This window comes from Chlorocebus sabaeus, chromosome 20, assembly GCF_047675955.1.
Source record: "Chlorocebus sabaeus isolate Y175 chromosome 20, mChlSab1.0.hap1, whole genome shotgun sequence".
Classification (NCBI taxonomy): domain Eukaryota; kingdom Metazoa; phylum Chordata; class Mammalia; order Primates; family Cercopithecidae; genus Chlorocebus; species Chlorocebus sabaeus.
The window spans coordinates 126798001-126821150 of NC_132923.1; the positions used below are offsets into that span (position 1 = coordinate 126798001).

The window sequence follows — 23150 nt, forward strand, 5'->3', positions numbered from 1 at the left end:
AATGAAATTTCTCTGCCTTGTTTTGTGTCCTTAAGAGCTTAACCTTATGGCTATGTGGGTATACTTTCTCTTGGTTTCTGCCATACAGAGGATAGGAATTTGGGGGTCCATGTCATAGCCCTAAAAATTATCTTGAGCAGGCCGGGCGTGGTGGCTCATGCCTGTAATCCCAGCACTTTGGGAGGCTGAGGCGGGCGGATCACGAGGTCAGGAGATCGAGACCATCCTGGCCAACCTGGTGAAACTCACCTCTACTAAAAATACAAAAATTAGCCGGGTGTGGTGTCACGCACCTGTAGTCCCAGCTACTCGGGAGGCTGAGGCAGGAGAATTGCTTGAACCCGGGAGGCAGAGGTTGCAGTGATTTGAGTTTGTGCTACTGCACTCCAGTCTGGCAATAAAGTGAGACTCCGTCAAAAAAAAAAAAGAAAAGAAAGAAAGAAACTGCCCAATGCTGTGTAGCGCAGTAGCTAAGGCTTTGTCTTTTGACAAGGGTGATTCGGGTTGAATTCTTGGCTTCTGAAATGATTCCTTTATGGTTTGTTATTTGTGTAACTTTGCCATTATTAAGGTTATTTTCCCCCTCATGAACAGCTTCTGATTTCCTGTCTTGGATTTTCCTTTCTCTAAACTACCCTTGGGGAGATTCTAAATCTTGTTTGGAAAAAAAAAAAAAAAGAGGAACTGCTGGCCAGGTGCAGTGGCTCACGCCTGTAATCCCAACACTTTGGAGGCCGAGGTGGGTGGATCACCTGAGGTCAGGAGTTCAAGACAAGTCTGGCCAACATGGTGAAACCCCTGTCTCTATTAAAAATACAAAAATTAGCCAAGTGTGGTGGCACATGCCTATAATCCCAGCTACTTGGGAGGATGAGGCAGGAGAATTGCTTGAAGCCAGGAGCCAGAGGTTTCAGTGAGTCAAGATGGAGCCACTGCACTCTAGCCTGGGTGACAGAGCAGGACTCTGTCTCAAAAGAAAAAGAAAGAAAGAAAGAAACAAAAATCACCATCCCAGACCCCTGTCAATGTCACCACCTGCCCATCCCTCAAAGTCATCTGCCTCCGACCCCCAGAGCTCTGGTAGCTGTTCAGGTTGCTTGTTTTGGCCAGCTTCCTCACCAGCCTTGAAGGCAGGAATGATAGCTTATTCATTGGTGTGTCTCTTGTGCACCTAGAAGGCTTTCAAATGTTTTTTAAAATGCTGGGATTTCCTAAATTGAAAAGGAAAAACTTCAGAGTCATTTGGACAGGTTTATTGAAGCTGAGCAGTTTCCCCATGATCTAGATGACTTCAGGTTACAGGCTGTGTGGCTCTCTCCAGCCACGAGTCCTCATCACCGAATGGGATGGATAAACATCTGTTCAGTCTGCAATATAATTTGGCATAAAGCTGCAGCCACGAGTGGGCTCTGCTGCTGGATATGGATCAGGCTCTCTGGAATGTCTGTTTGCACACTTGACCTTCACAGAACATTTCCTAGGGCGTAAGGAAGAAGGGAAAAAGAAAGATGAGGTTGCATGTGGTCTATTTTTACTCTCAATACTTATTTTTTATTTTATTTTAACCCTTTTCTGGAACACTTTTCTTTTTTGAGATGGGGTCTTACTCTGTCGTCGTGGCTAAGTACAGTGGTGAGATCTCAGCTTACTGTAACCTCTGCCTCCCAGGCTCAAGCTGTCCTCCCACCTCAGTCCCCCAAGTAGCTGGGACACTACAGGCATGTGCCACCATGCCCGGCTAATTTTTGTGTTTCTTGTAAAGACAGAGTTTCGCCACTGCCTAGGCTAGTCTTTTTTTTTTTTTTTTTTTTTTTGAGATGGAGTCTTACTCTGTAACCCAGGCTGGAGTGCAGTGACACAGTCTCAACTCACTGCAACCTCTGCCTCCTGGGTCCCGGTTCGAGCAATTCTTCTGCCTCGGCCTCCCGAGTAGCTGGGATTACAGGCGTGTGCCACTATGCTCTGCTAATTTTTGTATTTTTAGTAGAGACGGGGTTTCACCATGTTGGCCAGGCTGTTCTTGAACTCCTGACCTCGTGATCTGCCCACCTCGGCCTCCCAAAGTGCTGGGATTACAGGCATGAGCCACCCTGCCTGGCCCCTAGGCTGATCTTGAACTCCTAGCCTCAAATGATTTTCCTGCCTTGCCCTCCCAAAGTGCTAGGATTACAGTTATGAGCCACCATACCTGGCCTACTCTCAATACTTCTGACACCAAACGTGTGGGTTTTTAAACTCCTGACACCAGTTGTGTGGTGTCTTTTCTAGTCCCACTTCTCCAACTCTCTGACACCAACTGAGCGTCCAGTAAACCAACTTCATTTGGGCACTAACAACCCAGAGTTAGCACAGACCACATAGGTTAAGGATGCAGTCTCACGAGACTGCCTCCAACTTCAGACACCCGTCGAATTTTCGGACCTCCCATATTTCTGACTGACCAGCTACAAATCAGGTTTTCCCACAACCAACCCCTCCTTGGGCTTGATAATTTGCTAGAAGGGCTCACAAAACTCAGAAAGTCCCTTCACTTACTATTACCAGGTTATTATAAAATAAACAACTCAGAAAGAGCCTGATGGGGCTGGGCGCACACGCCTGTAATCCCAGCATTTTGAGAGGCCGAGGCATGTGGATCACCTGAGGTCAGGAGTTCAAGAGCAGCCTGACCAACATGGCGAAACCCTATCTCTACTAAAAATACAAAAATTAACTGGGTGTGGTGGTGCATGCCTGTAATCCCAGCTACTCAGGAGACTTTAGGCAGGAGAATCACTTGAACCCAGGAGGCAGAGGTTGCAGTAAGCCAGGATCACGCCACTGCATTCCAGCCTGGGCAGCAGAGCAAGATTCCATCTCAAAAAAAAAAAAACAGAAAAGAAAAAAGAAAGAGCCTGATGGAAGAGACGCACAGGGCAAAGTAGGAAGGGGGAGCATGCAACCCTCCCAGCACCTCAATGTATTCACCACACACATGAATGTTCACCATTCAATGTGGAAGCCCTCCAAACCCTGTGGTTTCGTTTTTAGTGGATGTTTCAGCACATAGCCATGATTGATTCAGTCATTGACTATTGGTGATTAGTTCAATCTCCAGCCCCTCTTCCCTCAGGGATGAGGTTGAAAGTTCCAACCCTCTAATCATGCCTTAGATTTTCTGGTGACCAGCCCCCATCCTGAAGCTATCTAAGGACCCTCAGTAGCCAGTCGTGTCATTAGCACACAAAAGACCTTTTTTTTAACTTTGAGACAGGGTCTTACTCCTTCGCCCAGGCTAGAATGCAGTGGTGCAGTCATGGCTAACCTTAGCCTCAACTTCCTGGGCTTAAGTAATCTTCCCACCTCAGCTACCCAAGTAGTTGGGACTATGGGCACCGGTCACCACGCCCTGCTAATATTTATTTTTATTTTTTGTGATGGAGTCTTGCTTTTGTCGCCTAGGCTGGAGTGCAATGGTGGATCTCGGCTCACTGCAACCTCCACCTCTTGGGTTCAAACGATTCTCCTGCCTCGGCCTCCTGAGTAGCTCAGACTACAGGCGCCCACCACCACACCCAGCTAATTTTTGTATTTTTTAGTAGAGACAGCGTTTCACCATGTTAGCCAGGCTAGTTTCCAACTCCTGACCTGAGATGATCCACCTGCCCTGACCTCCCAAAGTTCTGGGATTACAGGTATGAGCCACTGCCCCCAGACAATTTTTTGTAGAGATAGAGTCACACTATGTTGCCCAGGCTGGTGTTAAACTCCTGGACTCCAGTGAACCTCTTGCTGTGTCCCCGGAAAGTGCTGGGATTACGGGAGTGAACCACCACACCCAGAAACCAAATAATTTTTAATATATTGTGGCTGGGCGCGGTGGCTCATGCCTGTAATCCCAGCACTTTGGGAGGCTGAGGGAGGTGGATCACCTGAGGTCAGGAATTTGAGACCAACCTGACCAACATGGTAAAACCCCGTCTCTGCTAAAAATACAAAAATTAGCTGGGTGTGGTTTTGGGCTCCTGTAATCCCAGCTATTCAGGTGGCTGAGGCAGGAGAATCGCTCCAACCCAGGAAGCAGAGGTTGCATTGAGCTGAGATCAAGCTATTGCACTCCAGCCTGGGCGACAGAGTAAGACTCTGTCTCAAAAAAAAAAAAAAAAAAAAAAAAAAAAAAAAAAAAAAAATCATGGGAAGTAAGAATCATTCCATGAGTATCCTTAGACCAAAGTACTTCTGTGCCCTGCTTGGGCAGATTTCCTGGATATGCTAGAGAAGGATGATTTGGTATCTGTCTTTTGTTTTTTTTTTTTTTTTTTTTGAGACAGAGTTTCACTCTTATCACCCAGGCTGGAGTGCAGTGGCACGATCTCAGCTCACTGCAACCTCCTCCTCCCAGGTTCAAGCGATTCTCCTGCCTCAGCCTCCCAAGTAGCTGTGATTACAAGTGCCTGCCATCACACTAGGCTAATTTTTGTATTTTTAGTAGACAGGGTTTCGCCATGCTGGCCAGGCTGGTCTTGAACTCCTGACCTCAGGTGATCCATCTGCTTTGACCTCCCAAAGTGCTCGGATTACAGGCGTGAGCCATGGTGCCCAGCCTTCCTTTTCTTTTTTTTTTTTTTTTTTTTTTTTTTTTTTTTTTTTTAAGAGACAGGCTCTTCCTATGTTCCCCAGCCTTTACTCAAACTCCTGGGCTCAAGCAATCTTCCTGCTTCGGCCTACCCGGTAGCTGGGACTATAGGCAAATGCCACCACACCCAGCTGTTGTGCATGATTTGAACACCACCTCTTACAACCAACTAATCTAAATCCTCAAACGTATGTGTATTTTCTTTCAAATTCCATATTACATATTTGTGAAGGCAAGTTTCTTACTTGGTTTTTTTTTTTTTTTTTTTGAGACAGAGTCTTGCTCTATCCCCCAGGTTGGAGTGCAGTGGCATGATCTTGGCTCACTGCAACCTCCGCCTCCTGGGTTCAAGCGATTCTCATGCCTCAGCCTCCTGAGTAGCTGGGATTACAGGCGCCTGCCACTGCCCGGCTAATTTTTGTATTTTTAGTAGAGACAGGGTTTCATCATGTTGGCCAGGCTGGTCTCGAACTCCTGACCTCAGGTGATCCGCCCACCTCAGCCTCCCAGCGTGCTTTTTTATTTCAGAAGAGTGTGAGATTTGTCCATCCAGAATCAAAATATCTTCAGAGCCTTTCTAAGCAAAGACTACCCAGACGCAACTTTAAGGAAACTACTCTAATTTTGTTTTCAAGGGTCTCACCTAGATTTCATACACACAGTGAAACAATAAAGCACAGAGCTGAGAGCACACATTCTTCTCCGACCTGTATTTGAATCTTCACTCTACAGTGTGAAAATACGTAATTCACAATCAAAGCTGATGAAACTTTAAAAATTATTTTGAGTCTTAAAGGAATGTGATTACGGGACCTGAGTCATGTTTTTTTGTTTGTTTGTTTGTTTTGAGACTGAGTCTCGCTCTGTCGCCCAGGCTAGAGTGCAGTGGTGCGATCTCGGCTCACGGCAAGCTCAGCCTCCCAGTTTCACGCCATTCTCCTGCCTCAGCCTCTCGAGTAGCTGGGACTGTAGGCGCCCGCCATTGCGCCTGGCTAATTTTTTGTAATTTTAGTAGAGACGGGGTTTCACTGTGGTCTCGATCGCCTGACCTCGTGATCTTCCCGCCTCGGCCTCCCAAAGTGCTGGGATTACAGGTGTGAGCCACCGCGCCTGGCCAGGACCTCAGTCATGTTAAAGGCAGCTGTAACCTAGACAGCTATAACCTTAACTTCTCTGGTTACAGATTAGCCTTTTTCTTTACCTACACTGTTTTATAAAAGACTAAACGGCACCAGAGAAGACTTCCCTCTACTGTTGGTCTTAATTATAGACTCACTTCCCTGTTTCTTCTCTCTTTTTTTTCCCAAAGCAGGTGAACCCTTTCCTTCTCTTATACAAACACCTATGACTATCACGTGGTCTAAGATGGAATGTTAAATATACTCTTAAGATGACAGCAAGAATGAGGGGGAAGAAAAATAAATATATTCTTTAAACTGGAAAGAAAAAAGAAAAAACTGAGTGGTAACTAATCGAATTCCTGTAACTCATAAAACAGCTTTGTATAGAAAATGTAATCCTGCGAAATTTCTTTGTTTTCTGTCTGTATAAGTAAGACCTTTCTGGGCGGGGTGGCTCACGCCTGTAATCCCAGCACTTTGGGAGGTCGAGGCGGGCGGATCACCTGAGGTCAGGAATTTGAGACCAGCCTGGCCAACATGGCAAAACCCTGTCTCTACTAAAAATGCAAAAATTAGCTGGGCATGGCCGGGCCTGGTGGCTTACGCCTGTAATCCCAGCACTTTGGGAGGCCAAGGTGGGCGGATCACCTGAGGTCGGGAGTTCGAGACCAGCCTGACCAACATGGAGAAACCCCGTCTCTACTAAAAACACAAAATTAGCCCGGCATGGTGGTGCATGCCTGTAATTCCAGCTACTCGGGAAGGCTGAGGCAGGAGAATTGTTGAACCCGGGAGGTGGAGGTTGCGGTGAGCCAAGATCACGCCATTGTACTCTAGCCTAGGCAACAAGAGCAAAACTCCGTCTCAAAAAAAAAAAAAACTTAGCTGGGCATGGTGGCAGGCGCCAGTAATCCCAGCTACTTGGGAGACTGAGGAAGTAGAATCCCTTGAACCCAGGAGGTAGAGGTTGCAGAGGGCCAAGATCGCACCACTGCACTCAAGCCTAGGTGACAGAGAGAGACTCTCTCAAAAACACAAATGAAAATAGGCCAGGCGCGGTGGCTCACGCTTGTAATCCCAGAACTTTGGGAGGCGGAGGCGGGTGGATCACCTGAGGTCAGGAGTTGGAGACCAGCCCGACCAATATGGTAAAACCCTGTCTCTACTAAAAATACAGAAAAATTAGCTGGGTGTTGTGGCATGCGCCTGTAGTCTCAGCTACTTGGGAGGCTGAGACAGGAGAATTGCTTGAACCCAGGAGGCAGAGTTTGCAGTGAGCTGAGATCATGCCACTGCACTCCAGCCTGGGCGACAGAGCAAGACTCTGTCTCAAAAACAAAACAAAACCAAACAAAAAACAAAAAAGAAAAGGCTATAAAACAATAGTTGTCAGCACATTGTCTCTAGGGAATGTTCTGGAGTGATTGACTTGTCTGAAACTGGATAATGGGAATGGTTGTACACCTGTATATGTTTACTAGAAATTATCAAACTGTACACTTAAAACAGGTGCATTTTTTGGTACATAAAGTATACTCGATAAAGCCATTAAAGAAAAACACCTCAAGTCCAACAGCTTAAAAGTAAAAGAAGGCCGGGCGCGGTGGTTCACGCCTGTAATCCCAGCACTTTAGGAGGCCGAGGCGGGCGGATTACGAGGTCAGGAGATCAAGACCATCCTGGCTAACACAGTGAAACCCCGTCTCTACTAAAGAATATAAAAAATTAGCCAGGCGTAGTGGCAAGCACCTACAGTCCCAGCTACTCAGGAGGCTGAGGCAGGAGAATGGCGTGAACCCAGGAGGCGGAGGTTGCAGTGAGCTGAGATTGCGCCACTGCACTCCAGCCTGGGCGACAGAGCAAGACTCGGTCTCAAAAAAAAAAAAAAAAAGTAAAAGAAGAAAAATAAAAACTCCAAGAGTCATATTCCAAGAAATTAAATTTTTATTACAAGCGGCCATGCCTGTAATCCCAACACTTTGGGAGGCCCAGGTGGGCTCATCACTTGAGGCCAGGAGTTCGAGACCAGCCTGGCCAATATGTTAAACCCCATTTCTGCTAAAAATAGAAAAATTAGCTGAGTGTGGTGGTGCATGCCTGTAATCCCAGCTACTCAGGAGGCTGAGGCAGGAGAATCGCTTGAACCCGGGAGGCAGAGGTTGCAGTGAGCTGAGATTGCACCACTGTACTCCAGCCTGGGTGACACTGGGTGACAGAGGGAGAGACTCCGTCTCAAAAAAAAAAAAAAGTAAGATATTAACTTTTCAGCTTGGGTGTACCGACCACATTCCTTTGGAGTCTGTATTTCCTGGATGGCTGTCTTCAGCTTCGTGCCTGAATAAACCCTTATTTATTCATTTTTTTTGAAACGGCCTCTGTCGCCAGGCTGTAGTGCAGTGGTGCGATCTCAGCTCACTGCAACCTCCGACTCACTGGTTCTAGCGATTCTCCTGCCTCAGCCTCCTGAGTAGCTGGGATTACAGACACGTGCCACTACACGCAGCTAATTTTTGTATTTTTAGTAGAGACGGGGTTTCACCATGTTGGCCAGGATGATCTTGATCTCCTGACCTCGTGATCCGCCCACCTCGACCTCCCAAAGTGCTGGGATTACAGGCGTGAGCCACCGCGCCGGGTCTGAATAAACACTTTTAAACTGGATTCTGATGCTTTTGACAGTAGCCTTGGGGAATTTCAAAATTCCAATTTAATTGTGAATGGGAAGAATAGTGTCCTTTTCACAGGATTGTGATGAAGATTAAATGAGATAATACACTCAAAGGATTGAGCACAGTAATTGGGCCCCAAATCATCACTCCAAAGATGTGAGCTACTATATTTATCTATGTATATCTGTGTATACATAAAGTAGCTATTACATATAATAGGTAAGAATTGTTCCATGAGTATTTGCATGTTATCTTACTGCTTCTGTTGGAATATTTGGCAGTTTCATTTAATATCAGATGAGACTATAGGCATGCACCACTATGCCCAGCTACTTTTTGTATTTTCAGTAGAGATGGCACAGGTGTGGTGGTGGCTCATGCCTGTAATCCCAGCACTTTGGGAGGCCGAGGCAGGCAGATCGTGAGGTCAAGAGATTGAGACCATCCTGGCTAACACAGTGAAACCCCGCCTCTACTAAAAATACAAAAATTAGCTGGGTGTGGTGGTACGTGCCCATAGTCCCAGCTACTCAGGAGGCTGAGGCAGGAGAATCGCGTGGACCCAGGAAGCATAGGTTGCAGTGAGCCAAGATCGTGCCACTGCACGCCAGCCTGGCAACAGAGCGACACTCCGTCTCGAAAAAAAAAAATAGTAGAAATGGGATTTCACCATGTAGGCCAGGCTGGTCTCCTGACCTCAAGTGATCAATCCACCTCAGCCTCCTAAAATGCTGGGATTACAGGCATGAGCCACTGCGCTTGGCCTGATGTTTCCTTTAATACTGTATCATCTCACTGAGAACAAAATGTGGTGGATACCAGGTGGAGTGTGTCGCCTTCGATCCAATGGGTCCAGCCTCTGTTCTTCTTTTCTCCCTTCTGGACACAGGTGAGCCTGTCATTGTCCCAGATAACTAAGCTCTGCATGAGGAGAGGAGAAAATGTTAGAGTGCCCTGGCAGGATCCTCAAGTGTTACCAAGTAGAATGCCAAGCTAGCCTTGCAAAATTAACAGCCTACTTATCGCTTTTTTTTTTTTTTTTTGAGAGGGAGTCCCACTCTGTCAACTGGAGTGCAGTGGCACAATCTCGGCTCACTGCAACGAACCTTCACCTCCCCAGTTCAAGTGATTCTTCTGCCCCAGCCTCCCAAGTAGCTGGGTTTACAGCCTCCTGCCACCACGCCCACCTAATTTTTTCTTTCTTTTTTTTTTTTGAGATGAAGTCTCGCTCTGTAGCCCAGGCTGGAGTGCAGTAGCCGGATCTCGGCTCACTGCAAACTCCGCCTCCTGGGTTCACGCCATTCTCCTGCCTCAGCCTCCCGAGTAACTGGGACTACAGGCGCCGCCACCTCGCCCAACTAGTTTTTTTTGTATTTTTTAATAGAGACGGGGTTTCGCTGTGTTAGCCAGGATGGTCTCAATCTCCTGACCTCGTGATCCACCCGTCTCGGCCTCCCAAAGTGCTGAGATTACAGGCTTGAAACACTGTGCCCGGCCCCCGCCTAATTTTTGAATTTTTTTTTTTTTTTTTTGATACGGAGTCTCATTCTGTCGCCCAGGCTGGAGTGCAGTGGTACGATCTCGGCTCACTGCAAGCTCTGCCTCCCAGGTTCACGCCATTCTCCTGCCTCAGCCTGCTGAGTAGGTGGGACTACAGGCGCCCCCCACCATGCCCGGCTATTTTTTTTTTTTTTTGTATTTTTAGTAGAGACAGGGTTTCACCGTGTTAGCCAGGATGGTCTCAATCTCCTGACCTCGTGATCTGCCCACCTTGACCTCCCAAAGTGCTGGGATTACAGGCATGAGCCACCGTGCCTGCCCAATTTTTAAATTTTTTGTAGAGACAGGGTTTTGCCATGTTGCCCAGGCTGGTCTCGAATTCCCGACCTCAGGTGATCTGCCTGCCTTGACCTCCCAAAGTGTTGGGATTACAGGCGTGATCCACCACGCCTGGCATTGCTTTAAATTTTACCTTGCATTTTCTGTTGTCCAGGCCTTTGTTATCTTCCTCAAATTCTTCTCCAATTTTAAATTTCACAAAGTAGTTCCTTAGGCTGCTGTTCGTGTGGATGGTAAAAGAATCCTCATTCTGCTCGATCACTTTCTGTGGCTTCAGCAACTTGGCTATTTTACGAGTGGCAAAGTCAATACCTTAAAAATAATTTTTAAAAATATTTGAACATTCGCTTGAGATGCAAAAGTGAAGAATCTGGCAGCTGTTCTCAAAATCACTGCATGTAATTGTTAGCATTTCCTGTACGACTTCAATATTTTTTGCTGCTGAAATCAGATCTACAGGGAACCGTCTTGGCAAACTGCCAACCACAGCCTGACTAAAAAGTTTGCACATGCCAGGTGCAGTAATCCCAGCACTTTGGGACAGAGAGACAGGAGGCTTGTTTGAGCTCAGGAGTTTGAGACCAGCCTGGGCAACATAGCAAGACCCTGTCTCTATAAAAAAATATAAACTGTCAGCCAGGCACGGTGGCTCACACCTGTAATCCCAGCACTTTGGGAGGCCAAGGAGGGCAGATCACCTGAGGTCAGGAGTTTGAGACCAGCCTGACCAACATGGAGAAACCCCATCTCTACTAAAAACTACAAAATTAGCCGAGCATGGTGGCACATGCCTGTAACCCCAGCTAATCGGGAGGCTGAAGCAGGAGAATTGATTGAACCCAGGAGGCGGAGGTTGCGGTGAACTGAGATCACACCACTGCACTCCAGCCTGAGCAACAGAGAGAGACTCCATCTCAAAAAAAAGGAAGAAAGAAAAAGAAAACCAAAGTGACAGGGTTTAGGCCCCCCAACCCAGCCTCGGTCACAGCTCTGCCTTTTACTGCCTTATGTATTTACACTTTGAATTCAGAGAGCATTTGAACAGTTTCTCAACAACAATGAAAACAAAACTCAAAAACCACCGGATTCATGTATATACCTCTCTCTTTCTCTCTCTCTCTACACACACACACACACACACACACACACACACACACACACACTTTTTTTTTTCTTTTCTTTTTTTTCCGAGACACAGTCTCACTCTGTCGCCCAGGTTGAGGAAAACAGTGGCACGATTTCAGCTCACTGCAACCTCCACTCCTGGGTTCAAGCAATTCTCTTGCCTCAGCCTCCTGAGTAACTGGAATTACAGGCTTGCATCACCACACCCAGCTACGTACTACAATGTATTTATAAATCTCTCTCTCTCTTTTTTTTTTTTTTCAAGACAGGATCTCATTCTGTCACCCAGGCTGGAGTGCAGTGGTGCAATCATGGCTCACTGCAGCCTCGACCTTTCAGGTTCAAGTGATTCTCCCATCTCAGCCTCTCGAATATCTGGGACTACAGGCACATGCCACCATGCCTGGAAATGTTTTAAATATTTTTTTGTAGAGATCAGGTCTCACTATGTTGCCCAGGTTGGTCTCGAACTCTTGGGCTCAAGCAATCCTCCCACCTCAGCCTCCTAAAGTGCTGGAATTACAGACATGAGCCACCCTGCTCAGCTAGAAATCTTGAATAAGCTTTAAAAAAGAGTTCCACAGGGAAACATGGAATGCTAAGAAGATGAAGATCAGGGTTTGGAATCCCAGTTCCACTTAGTGCCTTTGAGCATATTATGTAGCTAGAAATAAACACCACTATTTTAAATAATGGCCAGGTGACATCTCAGCAGGGAGCTGAAAGAAGAATCAAGCCACACAGATTTCTGGGAAAATAGTTTAAGGTGGGAATCCAGGGAGCCCTGGGACTCTGAGGAAGGGTATATGTCAGTGTGTTTTGGGAACTCTGAGGAGCCTAGGGTAGCTGCAGCAGAATTAGGGAGAGGGAGGAGGAGGGAGAGGAGTTAGAGATGAGATGTGATTCTGCCGGCCGCGGTGGCTCATGCCTGTAATCCCAGCACTTTGGGAGGCAGAGGCAGGTGGACCACCTGAGGTAACAAGTTCAAAACCAGCCTGGGCAACATGGCAAAACCCCATCTCTAGAAAACAAAAATTAGCTGAGCATGGTAGTGCGCCCCTGTAATCCCAGCTACTCGGGAGGCTGAGGCAGGAGAATCACTTGAACTCAGGAGGTGGAGGCTGCAGTGAGCTGAGATCGTGCCACTGCACTCCAGCCTGGGTGACAGAGCAAGACTCCATTTCAAAAAAACCCCAAACAACAACAACCAAAAATAAAACAATAATATAAATGTCCTCATCATAAGAAAAAATTTTGTAGCCAGGCGCAGTGGCTCATACCCATAATCCCAACACTTCTGGAGGCCAAGGTGGGAGGATCACTTGAACCCAGGAGTTCAAGACCAGGCTGGACAACATAGCAAGACCCCATTTCTATTAAAAAAAAAAAAAAACACCTGAGGCTGGGCATGCTGGCTCACACGGGCTGAGCTGAGGCAGGAGAATCAGTTGAACTCAGGAGGCGGAGGTTGCCATGAACTGAGATCGAGCCACTGCACTCCAGCCTGGGCAACAGAGTGAAATTCCATCTCAAAAACAAACAAACAAACAAACAAACAAACCAACATCTCAAAAACCATCTGGGCATAGTGATGCATGCCTGTGGTCTCAGCTGCAAATAAAAAAGCCTGCGTGTATGTGTTTAAATCTAGAACTCCAGGTTTTAGTTTGAGATGCAATATGATCCAGGCTTTACTGGTTTTCAACGATATTTAAGTATTGACACCAAAATCTTTTTTTTTTTTTTTTTTTGAGACGGAGTCTCGCTCTGTCGCCCAGGCTGGAGTGCAGTGGCCGGATCTCTGCTCACTGCAAGCTCCGCCTCCCGGGTTCACGCCATTCTCCTGCCTCAGCCTCCCGAGTAGCTGGGACTACAGGCGCCCACCACCTCGCCCGGCTAGTTTTTTGTATTTTTTTAGTAGAGACGGGGTTTCACCGTGTTAGCCAGGATGGTCTCAATCTCCTGACCTCGTGATCCGCCCGTCTCGGCCTCCCAAAGTGCTGGGATTACAGGCTTGAGCCACCGCGCCCGGCCGACACCAAAATCTTAAAATCACTTCCTATTACTGTTATTTTTTTGAGAGAGGGTCTCATTCTGTTGCCCAGGCTAAAGTGCAGTGGTGTGACCTCGGCTCACTGCAGCCTTTGCTTCCCAGGCTCAGGAGATCTTCCCAGCTCATCTCCCAAGTAGCTGGGGCTACAGGCATGTGCCACCATACCCGGCGAATTTTTTAATGTTTCTTTCATAGAGATGAGGTTTCACCATGTTACCCAGGCTCATTTCCTATTATTAATATGACCAAGCCAAACTTACTGCTGACTTTCCCTAAACCCTATTATGTAAGCAAAACAAAACCCAATAACTTTAGACTAACAATGACTTTAGAGTTATGATTTTAAGCATTTATGCTTTCAATATCTGTGAGGCACCGGGCACAGTGGCTCATGCCTGTAATCCGAGCACTTTGGGAGGCTGAGGCAGGTAGACCAACACGACCAGCATGACCAACATGGAGAAACCCTGTCTCTACTAAAAATACAAAATTAGCTGGGTGTGGTGGTGCATGCCTGTAATCGCAGCTACTCCAGAGGCTGAGGCAGGAGAATCACTTGAACCTGGGAGGCAGAGGTTGAGGTGAGCTAAGATTGCACCATTGCACTCCAGGCTGGGCAACAAGAGCAAAACTCCATCTCAAATAAATACATACATACATACATACATAAATCTGGTTGGGCGTGGTGGTTTACGCTTGTAATCCCGGCACTTTGGGAGGCCGAGATGGGCAGATCACCTGAGGTCAGGAGTTCGAGACCAGCCTGACCAACATGGAGAAACCCCGTCTCTACTAAAAATACAAAAGTAGCTGGGCGTGGTGGCGCATACCTGTAATCCTAGCTACTCAGAGGCAGGAGAATTGCTTGAACCCGGGAGATGGAGGTTGTGGTGAGCCGAGATTGCACCATTGCACTCCAGCCTGGGCAACAAGAGCAAAACTCCAAAGCTCCGTCTAAAAAAACAAACAGAAAATCTGTGAGGCAGGCTGGGCGTCGTAGTTCATGCCTGTAATTCTAACACTTTGGGAGGCTGAGGCGGGCAGATCAACTGAGGTCAGGAGTTCGAGACCAGCCTGGCCAACTTGGCAAAACCCCATCTCTACTAAAAATACAAGAATTAGTAAGGCGTGGTGGGGGGATGCCTGTAATCCCAGCTACTCTGGAGGCTTAGGCAGAAGAATCTCTTGAACCCAGGAGGTGGAGGTTGCAGCGAGCTGAAATCTCGCTACTGCACTCCAGCTTAGGCGACAGAGCAAGAATCCATCTCAAAAAATAAATAAATAAAATAAAACATGTGAGGCAATTTGTTGTTAGTAAATTTACAATTTGCACTACTCATGTGGGGCAGGTGAGTCCCAGAGTGGGGATTAGCCTGCGAAGGCTCTTGGCTTTGCCCAGGAAAGAATTCAAGGGCAAGCTAGAGGCAGAAGAAAACAGCTTTATTGAAGAAGCAGTGTCACAACCCTGTGACTGCTCCTGTAGAAAAGGGCTACCCCATAGGCAGAGAGTAGCAGCTCAGGGCAGTTTTGTAGTCATATTTATACCTACTTCTAGTTATATGCAGAGTAAGGGGTGGTTTTTTGTTTGTGTTTTGTTTTTTGAGATAAGAGTTTTGCTCTTGTCACCCAGGCTAGAGTGCAATGGCAGCATCATCTTGGCTCACTGAGTGCCTCCCGGATTCAAGTGATTCTCCTGCCTCAGTCTCCTGAGTAGCTGAGACTAACTACAGGTGCCCACCACCATGCCCAGCTAATTTTTGTATTTTTGGTAGAGATGGGTTTCACCATGTTGGCCAGGCTGGTCTCGAACTCCTGACCTCAGGCGATCCAACCACCTCAGCCTCCCAAAGTGCTGGGGTTACATGCCTGAGACACCACGCCTGGCTAAGGAGTGGTTTATGCAGACATTTCTAGGGAAGGGGTAGTAACTTTTGGGTCCTCTGGTCATTGAAAGGGGTGCTAACTCCAGGTGTTGCCATGGCAACAGTAAACTGACATGGCACCCTGTTGTATGTGTTTTATGGAAAGCTGCTTCCATCCTATCCCTGTTTTAGTTAGTCCTCAGTTTGGTCAGCTGTCCCAAGCCCGGCTTCTGGAGTTGGACCCTGCTTCCTACCTCACTACCATGTTGCAACATTGTTACTTCACAGATTTGCAGCTACAAGGCTGGCCTCTTTAAAGACCAAAATTTACTTTGGATTAGCATAAATTCTGGGCCAGGTACAGTGGCTCAGGTCTGTAATTCCAGCACTTTGGGAAGCCAAGGCAGGCAGATCACTTGAGGCCAGGAGTTCAAGATCAGCCTGGCCAACATGGTGAAACCGCATCTCTATCAAAAATAAAATAAAAATTAGCTGGGCTTGGTGGTCTGTACCTGTAGTCCTGGCTGCTGGGGAGGCTGAGGTGGGAGGATTGCTTAAGCCTGGAAGGAGGAGGTTGCAGCGAGCCAAGATGGTGCCACTACACTCCAGCCTGGGCAACAAAGTGAGATCCTATCTCAAAAAACAAAAATAAAAATAAAAATAAAATAAAATGAATAAATTGGCATAAGTTCTGGTCACTTTCTACCAGGTTCACACTTACTAGGACCTCAACAGTCCAAAAGGCTATATTCCTCATAAGGCTGTTAACCAGGTCAAGCCATGCTTTTTCATCCGCTAGATTGTGTTATATAGAAAATAAGACATTCGAGGCCGTGCGCGGTGGCTCACGCCTGTAATCCCAGCACTTTGGGAGGCCGAGGTGGGCGGATCACGAGGTCAGGAGATTGAGACCAACCTGGCTCACATGGTGAAACCCCGTCTCTACTAAAAAAATACAAAAAATTAGCTGGGCGTGGTGGCGGGCGCCTGTAGTCCCAGCTACTTGGGAGGTTGAGGCAGGAGAATGGCGTGAACTCAGGAGGCGGAGCTGCAGTGAGACGAGATCGCGCCACTGCACCTCCAACCTGGGTGGCAGAGCGAGACTCCATCTCAAAAAAAAAAAAAAAAAGAAAAGAAGACATTCAAGTAGGAGGGAACAGTCTGATGACATGCTATTACAAATGTGTGAGCATATACACTTGAGGGTAGGATTTCAAAGGAGTCCACACAAATGTACACTTATCTAAGCTTCAGATGGTTATATTAACCTTTAATCTCAAAGCCACTTCTAATCTTAAAGCAATGTGGGTTGAAGGCAAGAGGGGATCCCTTTAAATCTCAGTGTAGGGCCAGGTGCGGTGGCTTATGCCTGTAATCCCAGCACATGGGGAGGCTGAGGCAGGCAGGTCACCTGAGCTTAGGAGTTTGAGACCAGCCTGGGCAACATGGTGAAACCCTGTCTCTACTAAAAATGTAAAATTAAGTGGGTGTGGGGCCGTGCACCTGTAATCTCAGCTACTTGGGAGGCTGAGGCAGGAGAATTGCTTGAACCTGGGTGACGGAGTTGCAGTGAGCTAAGATCCATGCCACTGCACTCCAGACTGGGCAACAAAGCGAGACTCTGTCTCAAAAATTAATTAATTAATTAAATATATCCCAGTGTATACAGTAACCTGGGGCAAGTTGGTAACACCACCACCTTCTCAGGTTCATAACAGGACTAAAGGCGAGGACCTGCACAAGTTGGTCAATATCTATGGGCATTAACATAGGGCTTCTCCATTCCTGAGGCACTGCACCCTCGGTGTTCTTGGCTACTGTGGGGGTACACCAGGAACTCCCAAATCCCAGGTTAGCTCCAAATATTAAAACCCAAGCAAGGCTGAGGCAGGAGGATTGCATGTGGCCAGGAGTTTGAGACCAGCCTGGGCAACATAGCAAGACACCATCTCTGCAAAAAAATTGAAAAATTAGCCAAGTGTAGCGGTATGCTCCTGTTGTCCCAGACACTTGGAAGGCTGAGGTGGGAGGATCGCCTGAGCACAGAAATTCAAGGCTGCAGTGAGCCATGATCGCACCACTGCACTCCAGCCTGAGCGACGGAGCAAGACGCTATCTCAAAAAACCCCAAGTAAACTTTCTTCTTTGTGCAAGGACAAGTTGCCTTTCTTCTCACTGTAGTTTTGCAGATGCTGGGAGAGAGTGATACCAGAGCCCGGGTGGGAGCTGCAGGATCAGTTCCTGAACGCTAGTTTTTAGACAAAAGGGAGTGATTTTCCACCCTCAAATGAGATGCCAACTGGAGCACATCATGAGATGTGTGCTGTGTATTTGATGATGACTTACTTGACCCTTAGCATCACTGCCAACAGGCATTCACCTCACTTCTACTAATAAAAAAGAGGTAATTGGCTGGGCACAGTGGCTCATGCCTGTAATCCTAGCACTTTGGGAGGCCAAGGCGGGTGGATCATGAGGTCAGGAGTTCGAGACCAGCCTGGCCAAGATGGTAAAACGCCGTCTCTACTAAAAATACAAAAATTAGCCAGGTGAGATGGCGGGTACCTGTAATCCCAGCTACTCAGGAGGCTGAAGCAAGAGAATTGCTCGAACTCGGGAGGCACAGGTTACAGTGAGCCAAGATCACACCACTGCACTCTAACAGGCAAGATTCCATCTCAACAACAACAATGAAAAAGAGGCAATCATTTATTATTTTCCTAGACCCTACAGTTTAAAGATCTAAGTATATATTTGTGATTTTTTATGGAATGTATTTTCCTTACATGTATATGAACAAGCATATACATTTAAATTAAATTATATATTCCCGTAAATCAGTAAAATTCAGGATTGCTAGCTGAATTTTTTTTTTTTTAATCTTATCGACTTATTTTTTTTTTGAGACCAAGTCTCACTCTGTTGCCCAGGCTAGAGTGCAGTGTCATGATCTGGGCTTACTGCAACCTCCGCCTCTCAGGTTCAAGCGATTCTCATGCTTTGGCCTCCCAATTAGCTGGGACTACAGGCATGAGCCACTATGCCTAGCTAATTTTTGTATTTTTAGTAGAGATGGGGTTTCACCATGCTGGCCAGGCAGGTCTCGAACTCCTGACCTCAGGTGATCCACTCGGCTTGGCCTCCCAAAGTGCTGGGATTACAGGTGTGAGCCACCGTGCCCAGTCTGCTAGCTTAATTTTTTTTTTTCCAAGATGGAGTCTTGCTTTGTCTCCCCGGCTAGAGTGCAATGGCGCAATGTCGGCTCACTGCAACCTCCTGGGTTCAAGCAATTCTCCTGCCTCAGCCTCACAAGTAGCTGGGATTACAGGTGCATGCCACCATGCCTGACTAATTTTTTGTACTTTTAGTAGAGGCAGGGCTTCATCATGTTGGCCAGGCTGGTCTCAAACTCCTGACCTCCTGATCCGCCCACCGTGGCATCCCAAAGAGCTGGGATTACAGGTGTGAGCCACCGCACCCCAGCCCCACTCAATTATTAAGATAAAATGTATTACAGTATTATGGCCGAGCGCGGTGGCTCGCACCTGTAATCCCAGCACTCTGGGAGGCCGAGGCGGGCAGATCACCAGATCAGGAGATCGAGACCATCCTGGCTAACACGATGAAAACCTGTCTCTACTAAAAATACAAAAAATTAGCCAGGCGTGGTGACAGGCGCCTGTAGTCCCAGCTACTCGGGAGGCTGAGGCAGGAGAATGGCGTGAACCTGGGAGGCGGAACTTGCAGTGAGCCGAGATGGTGCCACTGTACTCCAGCCTGGGTGACAGAGTGAGACTCCATCTCAAAAAAAAAAAAAAAAGTATTACAGTATTATGTAAACAACCGCTCTAGTGCTGTAAGTGTGACCTAAGTACTTAGCACTTTAACAAATTGATGTAAGCACTTAGTACTTTAACAAATTAGATCTGAAATTGAAACACAGTTGCTGGTTTTCAGAAAATTGTTTCGGATTTATGGGTTTCAGGATAGGGTACCTCAAAACATGGCACCTTAATGTATTAGTCTGTTTTCACGTTGCTGATAAAGACATACCCGAGAGTATGTCTTTAGTAACTTACAGAGAAAAAGAGTAACTTATAGAGAACTTATAGAGAGTAACTTACAGAGAAAAAGAGGTAACTTATAGAGAAAAAGAGGTTTAACCAACTCACAGTTCCACGTGGCTGGGGAAGCCCAGAAATCATGGCAGAAGGCAAAGACACAATTTACATGGTGGCAGGCAAGAGAATGAGAGCCAAATGAAAGGGGAAACCCCTCATAAAACCATCAGATCTCATGAGACATTCACACACTCACTACCGCAAGAACAGTATGGGGAAAACCACCCCCATGATTCAATTCTCTCTCATCAGGTCCCTCCCACAACACATGAGAATTATGGGAGCTACAACTCCCGTATGAGATTTGGGTGGGGACACAGCCAAACTATATCACTTGGCATTTGAGGAAATAACAGAAGCAGGAAGGTCCCCCTCAGACCTTCTTCTGCCCCTCTTCCCTGAAGCAGGCCATAAAAGAATTCTCTGCTCTTCCTCTGAAGACCATAAGACTCTCAAGTGAGAGGTGCCTTTCCCATACCCAGAGGAACACTCTTATCTCCCGGCATATGAAAGACCAAAATAAATGCCCCTTTATCAACTAAGATGGACCCTAAGGTTAAGAAAACAAAAATTGCCTACGGGTCAAGGGTTCAGGGATCGGCCGGCATGGCAACTTCCCAGAGTCCTAAAGCTACAAGAAAAACTACACTCGTGGCAGGCGCTGTGGCTCACATCTGTAATCCCAGCACTTTGGGAGGCCGAGGCGGGTGGATCACCAGAAGTCAGGAGCTCAACACCAGCCTGACCAACATGGTGAAACCCCGTCTCTACTAAAAGTACAAAATTAGCCGGACGTGGTGGCGCACGCCTGTAATCCCAGCTACTTGGGAGGCTGTGGCAGGAGAATCGCTTGAACCGGGGAGGTGGAGGTTGCAGTGGGTTGAGAGTCCGCGCACCGTTGGCACCGCGATGAGGGCGGGAAGCACAGCGCGGGCCCGCAGGAGCCAGGACGCCGCGGGCCGCCAGCCCTCGCGGGAGGCGGCGGTCGGGGCACGCCTGGGACCGAACCAGGCTCCGCACTCCCGCGTGTGCCCGGACCTGAAGGATCGTCCGCGGGTTCCGGGATTCTGCGTCCCCGACCGGCTCCGGGTGCACCGCGGGACCTCGCTGGGGGAGCCATGGCGCGTCGCGGGTCCCGGGCCCGCGCGGAAGGCAGCTGAGGGGAGGGCCGCCCGGCAGAGGCTTCGGTCCTGGGCGTCTCCTCCCCGGCCGGACCCCCAGTCTGCAGTCTCCGCGGGTCTGCCGCGTGCGGGTAGAGACGGACGTGGGGCTGGACGCGGGGACGGATGGGCGGGGGACCGGCGCCCGGGGAGTCAGGGGGCGTGGAGAGGCGGTCGTGGGGACCCGGGGCGGGTGGGCGCGGGGAAGGATGCACTGGGGGACGGAAGGACTGGGGTCCGGGGCCCGATGGACGGAGGCGCCAAAGACCTGCGGACTCGGGGCGACTGGGCGACGGTGGGCGCAGCAGGGCGAAGGCACAGACAGCGGACGTACCTACAGGCCCGGCCCGGCCGCCTTCGCCTGACCCCAAGACAGACGGCGAACCCCACGCCCCCGACGCCTCCCCTCCACCCTACCTAGGGCCAGCATGTAGCCCTCGAAGTTGTCGCTGCTGAGCAGGGTCCAGGTACCGCTGAGGTCGGCGGGCATGGTCGGAGGTCGCAGGACAAACCCCAGCGGGCGACCAGAGGCTCGGGCCGGGCCCTATATACCAGGCGGGGCGGGGCAGGAGTGGGGGCCGCGCTCGGGAGGCGCAGGTGGGGCCGAGTGGGTCCCTCTCGCCGCTAGAAGCCGCTGCGCTCCCGGCCGCCTCCGCCCGCTGCTCCTGGCTCTACCCACCGCGCGGCAGCTCCCCCCTTTTCTTGGGGCTTCCTCTCCTACTGCTTTCTCATGCCCCAGACTGTTTCGGGCCACACTTCCTTCCCTGCTTATATGTTAATGACCCAGGGATGACCTTCAATCTCATGGCATTGAATATTGTCAGCTTCAAATAACAATATACCCCTCAACGTAACTCTCATGGTCTCAATAAGTAGGAGTTTATTTTTCTTAACAAGCCGTCCTGAGAGAAGTGATTGCTGGTGATGATTCGCACGTCGGAATCACACGCAGTGATTCGCACCTAGGTAACACCGCACCTGCGTGGTGGCCTTTCATTCCTGCTTGTTACCTCCTGGTCATGAGCTGGCAACTGGGTTCCCAGCCAGGACATCCACATTCAAGGTGGGGAAAAGGGAAAAAACCACTGGTCAGTATCCCTGCAGCACAAACCTCCCCATCTCCTTGAAGTCTGGATAGTTGGAAAAAAAGAAAAAATTACCCAGCAGGTTTCTGTATACATTTCATTAGCCAAAACTGTATCAATGCCACTTCTAACTGCAAGGGGGCCTGGGGAATCTAGTCTCCAGCATTTAGCGTCAGAGCAGAGAAAAGCAAAGGAGAAGGGGTGGGAATATGGGCGAACCTACAACCTTAGCCACAAACACCGCCTAGAAATGCTGGCTCCAAGATTGACTGATTTTATTTTATTTTATTTTGAGAAAGAGTATCACTCTGTCTCCCAGGCTAGAGTACAGTGGTTCAATCTTGTCCCACTGCAACCTCCGCCTCCTGGGTTCAAGCGATTCTCCTGCCTTAGTCTCCTGAGTAGCTGGGATCACAGATGCCTGCCATCACGCCCAACTAATTTTTTGTATTTTTAGTAGAGATGGGGGTTTCACCATGTTGGCCAGGCTGGTCTCGAGCTCCTGACTTCATGATTCACCCGCCTCGGCCTCCCAAAGTGCTGGGATTACAGGTGTGAGCCACTGCACCAGCCTTATTTATTTTTCTTTTTATTTTATTTTATTGATTTATTATTATTTTTTTTGAGATGGAGTCTGACTCTGTCGCCCAGGCTGGAGTGCAGTGGCCGGATCTCAGCTCACTGCAAGCTCCGCCTCCCGGGCTTATGCCATTCTCCTGCCTCAGCCTCCAGAGTAGCTGGGACTACAGGCGCCTGCCACGTCGCCTGGCTAGTTTTTTGTATTTTTTTTAGTAGAGACGGGGTTTCAACGTGTTAGCCAGGATGGTCTTGATCTCCTGACCTCGTGATTCGCCCATCTCGGCCTCCCAAAGTGCTGGGATTACAGGCTTGAGCCACCGCGCCCGGCTATTTTATTTTTTGAGACAGAGTCTTACTCTGTTGCCCAGGTTGGAGTACAATGGTGTGATCTTGGCTCACTGCAACCTCTGCCTCTTGGGTTCAAGCAACTCTCCTGCCTTAGCCTCCTGAGTAGCTGGGATCACAGATACCTGCCATCACGCCCAACTAATTTTTTGTATTTTTAGTAGAGATGGGGGTTTCACCATGTTGGCTAGGCTGGTCTCGAGCTCCTGACCTCGTGATTCACCCGCCTCGGCCTCCCAAAGTGCTGGGATTACAGGTGTGAGCCACTGCACCCGCCCTATTTATTTTTCTTTTTCTTTTATTTTATTTTTTGAGACAGAGTCTTACTCTGTCGCCCAGGTTGGAGTACAATGGTGTGATCTTGGCTCATTGCAACCTCTGCCTCTTGGGTTCAAGCAACTCTCTTGCCTCAGCCTCCTGAGTAGCTGGGATTACAGATACCTGCCACCATGCCTGGCTAATTTTCATATTTTCTAGTAGAGGTGGAGTTTCACCATGTTGGCCAGGCTGGTCTCGAACTCCCAACCTTAAAAGATCCACCCACGTAAGCTTCCCAAAGTGCTGGAATTACAGGCA

At 48.4% G+C, this 23150-nt stretch overlaps 1 protein-coding gene across 1 annotated transcript; it reads right to left on the reverse strand.

Moving 5' to 3' along the window:
* Positions 1-1238: 1238 nt before the first annotated feature.
* RBP7 (retinol binding protein 7) lies at positions 1239-21241 on the reverse strand. Its single transcript, XM_007980617.3, has 4 exons — positions 20983-21241; positions 10378-10556; positions 9225-9326; positions 1239-1477 (listed from the first exon to the last, which is right to left on the reverse strand). The coding sequence occupies exons 1-4, from the start codon at positions 21053-21055 to the stop codon at positions 1427-1429; spliced, it is 405 nt and encodes a 134-aa protein (XP_007978808.1). The 5' UTR covers positions 21056-21241; the 3' UTR covers positions 1239-1426.
* Positions 21242-23150: the final 1909 nt, after the last annotated feature.

Bases quoted from the DNA above. Each gene is read 5' to 3' on its own strand.
- RBP7 (XM_007980617.3), bottom strand. From the start codon at position 21,055: ATGCCCGCCGACCTCAGCGGTACCTGGACCCTGCTCAGCAGCGACAAC. The intron at 10,557-20,982 runs GTAGGGTGGAGG...ATTATTTTTAAG, and splicing joins GGGCTACATGCTGGCCCTAG to GTATTGACTTTGCCACTCGT. The intron at 1,478-9,224 runs GTATCCACCACA...CTTACGCCCTAG, and splicing joins AAGGCGACACACTCCACCTG to GAAATGTTCTGTGAAGGTCA.